Here is a 4526-nt window from a genome sequence, read left to right on the forward strand (position 1 = left end):
GTAAATCACCGAATGAGAGGGGTACCTGCGAAGGCACTCCGACGCTCAAGTCAGTAAAACGGGTGGTCAGCTCTCAGGTAGGTGAACAGTAATAAATGACATACCTTACTCCTTGGAATGCGTGCTATTTATATTATTATAATGGGCCTACCTTGTTGGGCCCGTTTATCGAGGTGGATACTGCTTAGGGTCGCATTACCTAATTCCTAATGATAGATTAACTTCACTGACATTGCTTTGAGCGTTAACTGTAATAGGGGTCGGCCGTTGGCCAAATCATCATGACATGGATCGGCCATCGGCCATATTCCAGTGGTCTTGATTGTCTCAGCCAAGCCTTCTAAGGTCTCGGCCTCTCGACCAAGTCTTATGAGGTCTCGGCCAGGTAGACTCGGCCTCGCCCATACCGGTACAATAACCATTAACGTTCAAAACAAGGTTAGTGAAGTTAAACTGTCATTAAGAATTAGATAATGCAATCATAAGTGTGATTCATTCCACAAAGTAGACCTAATGAGGTCAGTTCATTAAGATAATATAAATAACACATATTCCAAGGTATATCATTATTACTTACACCTACCCAAGTGCCGAACGCCTCTTTACTGACTTGATCGTCGGGATGCCTTCTACAAATACCTCTCCCATTTGACATTCACCTGAAACCGAGAACCGGAGTAGCTCGAAGGCAAGAATCCGAATAAAACCTTAACAACCTGTCAAAAAAAAAAAAACAAAAACTTCAATAATTCTTTAGATATCATCACTCTAACAATAATAGTTTATTTATTTTTCTGTTAACAATACTTATTTATTTCTTGCATATATTAAAATTTATTTTCACTGAAAAAAAAACACACCCCATGCAAAATACAAGAGATATTTTATTCATTAATATCCTATTCATATCAAAACCTCAAGATAAGGTGCGGAAGAGTTGCTTACGTGGCACCACAAAGCCCAATAATCTTCTTCCAGTGGGACCTACCTCGATTTTCATCACACGTGGCACCTGCGACGCATCCATACAAGCTTCAACGTTTTTTCCGTCACTGTCACCTTCTGCTCAGTGGATGGCCATGGCTGCGGCTTCAGCTTCTGCTACGTCTCTCTTCCTTCCTTCTTCGTTCAAACTCAATGCTCCAACGAACAATTCCGTTACGCTCCGGTTTCCTCTCCTCAATCGCCGTTTCAACGGTTTCAGAATCGCCGCTTCGGTTTCCGTTTCCAATCCGAACTTGCGAACAGGCCCTGACGATCTCGTTGCATCTATTCTCTCCAAGGTAGAGTCATTTTTTTTTGTGTGAATGGTTTATCCAGGATCAGTTTAATTTCGTCGGATGAAAACAATCTGCGAACAGAATTTTAGGCTTAGTATGTTTATTGTGAAATTTGGAATAAATCCTTGCTTAGTTGTTCATATTGAAGAAAAATAAAATTAATCTCTCAAATTTCAACACACGTCTTTACATTCGAGTCACCATTTTTGTTGACACCGTGTGATTCCAGGAATTAAGAATGTATTTTTTAAAATTTGAGAGAATCTAATAATGTTTTGTTCAGTTTGAGACGAATTTATTCCAAATTTAACAAACATAAATTTTATTTTATCGCAATTTTGGAATTTGGATTTACCTTAACTCAGTATATGGGGCTTGATAACAATTGCTAGTTAGACCTAACACTATCTATTAGGATAGTCTTTGATAATATCTTAAAAGAAGTTGAGTTTGATTCTTAAGAGTTCCTTTGGATAAGCTTCTCCATAGACACTTATAAGAGAGAAAAATAAGAAAGAAAATGAATTAAGTTTCTCCATATAAGTTCATTTGGGGAAACTCTTTCATATAATTTCTCTGAATTTTATTTTTTTAACCTGTACATAAGGTAATTTTGGTTTTCCTCTTATTCTTCTCTTCTAAAAATATTTATGGAGAAGTTTGTCCGCATACACCTAACTCAACTTCAGAAGCTACTTCATGATATGACACTTGTATTGTATACACTATTTGGCATATGACTTATCAATGTGACATCTCCAATGGATAATACTTAATATAATAACCCTTTAGGTACTCTTAGTGTTTCCCATTAAAGTTTACATTTCACACAATAAAATTTACATTTAAAGTCGGTATTGAATTTTGAGATGAAGTTCCAATTTCTATAGGAGAAACACTAGAAAGTTATTGAAAAACTCATCTATGTTTTATGCTATATATAGATATTAAGGCTCTTGCTTTTTGTTTGTTATGCTCGTTTTTTAGCAATGATATGGTTATTGATTACAAATTACAATACTCATTTTCCTTTCATTCCATTTATATTTTTGAATTTGTTTCCAGCACTAAAATTAGAGTTATGAGATTTTGATCAGGTTGTGCAAACAGATGGAGGAGTTTTACTGAAGAATGAAGAACATAAAGAGGTGGCTGAAGTGGCTCAGGAACTGCAGAAGTACTGCGTGAGTGAGCCAGTGAAATGCCCTTTAATATTTGGAGGTGAATCCTATTATGCTTCTCACCCTAAGTTTCTGTTAAAAGTCCTTAACAGCCTTTTTTTTATTTGTTTTGCTAAATCTTATTAACCTTTGCAAAGAAAGCTTAGTGGGTGCCTTTGACTTTTTCTTTTCTAAATAATTTCTGGCTACGTTTTCACTTGTAAGCTCTAATCATTCTATATGCACATTTTTTTCAACAAGATTTAAATCAGTTTCAGTTCTTGCTTGTGTTTGCTATTCAGATTGGGATGTGGTGTACTGTTCACGGCCAACATCACCTGGAGGTGGCTATAGGAGTGCAATTGGGCGTCTTTTCTTCAACACAAAGGAAATGGTTCAGGTTGTCGAAGCTCCTGATATAGTGAGAAACAAGGTCACGCTTTCTGTTTTAGGCTTTTTGGATGCAGAGGTGTCTCTGAAGGGTATGTCATTTAACTGTTTAAAGGATTAGTGAAATTTTCACTTGCTGATATCATAACTAGAAAAGATATTGATAGCAAAACTGAAATTTGTAAGTTTGTAAATTTCAAACCCTAAACCAAAGGATTAAATAATGACTGGATGATTTTAAGTTGTTTTTATCAATAATAAAGAAAAAAAGAAAATAATAGAATGACTTGGCAGTTAATCTCCAGTTTGGTACTTGAAATTGTTGAGAACTTTTATCTGAAATAAAACTTAGAACAGAAACGCAAAAAACTGGACTGAAATGACTCAATTTGATTAAGTGTAGTTTTGGCTTAAACAGCCAATCAATACACATTTGCACTACAACCATAAACCAGCCCACTTAGCAGAAATAAAAGCTAGTGGTAACAGAAAAGAGAAAACAAAAACGATTCAAAAACAAATCAATAACTCTAAAGACTAGGTCTCTCCGGGCAAACCAGGGTGTTATTTAAATTAAAACAGACTATTTGTAGCAAACTCTATCAGAAATTGTGTTAGTCACTTTAGTCCCTCAAATTTTGAAACCTTCATTCTAGTCCTCTTCCATTACATTTTTTTTCGCTGATATTAAGGACTAAAGTGAATAATGTTTCCCAACATTTTACAACTTTAGAAACTAAACTAAATATGGACTAGTACTGACGCAGTTCTTAAATTGTGCCTTGGTGACTGATTGTTAAAGGATTAGAATCTAGAAATATCTTCTTTGCATATGCATAAATAAAACTGTGTACAATAATCATCCCTGGTACCTTTGTATAGCGAGGAGTCTTCCGGCACTAAGTTATGTAAAATTAGGAATTAAAGCGAACAATTGCATTCCAAGGATAAAAGTGGAGGTTTACTGAATGACTTAGATTAATATATTTGTTTACTTTTTTCTATCTCTAGTCTGTGATCCAAATCCAAGTATTTATTTATTGTTAAACTTCTGTGCTGATATGATGCATGCTAATGTGAAACAGGAAAACTCAAGGCGCTGGATAGTGAATGGATTCAAGTTATATTTGAAGCACCTGAAATAAAAGTAGGATCATGGAAGGTCCAGTATGGTGGCCAGAGTGAAGTTAAACTCAAAATCACTTATGTAGATGACAAAATCCGGTTAGGATTGGGTTCAAGAGGTTCCTTGTTTGTTTTTCAAAGAATTTGAAATCGAAATGCGATAAGAAAAAAATCCATTCAGGGAAAGTTCTGAGGAGTTTGTATGATAACGAATGTATATGAGTAGGAGATTGAAAAAACCACGTCACTCTTTTGGGTGCAGAGTTTGTCTCAAAATGGACTGTGTTTTATGAGGTGCAATGTAGTGTAATGAACTTTGTTACTGGGACAGTGGCTCAATCTTTCCATTTCCTCATTCATGAAGGTTAACATTCTTTTGGTTATAATTGATCTATCATATTCGTTTATGTGAATGGCAAAATGAACACTTTAGGTGACTTTATGAACAAATATTTTAAAGTACAAAATTTTCTTAAAAAAGCTAGGAATTTCAAAAAATATTTACTTTGAAAAACTTTATATACATAAACAAAATTAATTTGCTTCAAATTTTAACCATTTATAACATAAT

The 4526-nt window shown here is 34.7% G+C and overlaps 1 protein-coding gene across 1 annotated transcript; it reads left to right on the forward strand.

The window, feature by feature from the left end:
- The first annotated feature begins 880 nt into the window (after positions 1-880).
- LOC137813394 (Plastid-lipid associated protein PAP / fibrillin family protein) lies at positions 881-4285 on the forward strand. Its single transcript, XM_068615601.2, has 4 exons — positions 881-1283; positions 2378-2501; positions 2743-2922; positions 3916-4285. The coding sequence occupies exons 1-4, from the start codon at positions 1074-1076 to the stop codon at positions 4101-4103; spliced, it is 702 nt and encodes a 233-aa protein (XP_068471702.1). The 5' UTR covers positions 881-1073; the 3' UTR covers positions 4104-4285.
- Positions 4286-4526: the final 241 nt, after the last annotated feature.

The sequence above is a fragment of the Phaseolus vulgaris genome, chromosome 1, assembly GCF_051622355.1.
Source record: "Phaseolus vulgaris cultivar YP4 chromosome 1, ASM5162235v1, whole genome shotgun sequence".
Taxonomy (NCBI): domain Eukaryota; kingdom Viridiplantae; phylum Streptophyta; class Magnoliopsida; order Fabales; family Fabaceae; genus Phaseolus; species Phaseolus vulgaris.

Bases quoted from the DNA above. Each gene is read 5' to 3' on its own strand.
- LOC137813394 (XM_068615601.2), top strand. From the start codon at position 1,074: ATGGCCATGGCTGCGGCTTCAGCTTCTGCTACGTCTCTCTTCCTTCCT. The intron at 2,502-2,742 runs GTGAATCCTATT...TTTGCTATTCAG, and splicing joins ATGCCCTTTAATATTTGGAG to ATTGGGATGTGGTGTACTGT. The intron at 2,923-3,915 runs GTATGTCATTTA...AATGTGAAACAG, and splicing joins TGCAGAGGTGTCTCTGAAGG to GAAAACTCAAGGCGCTGGAT.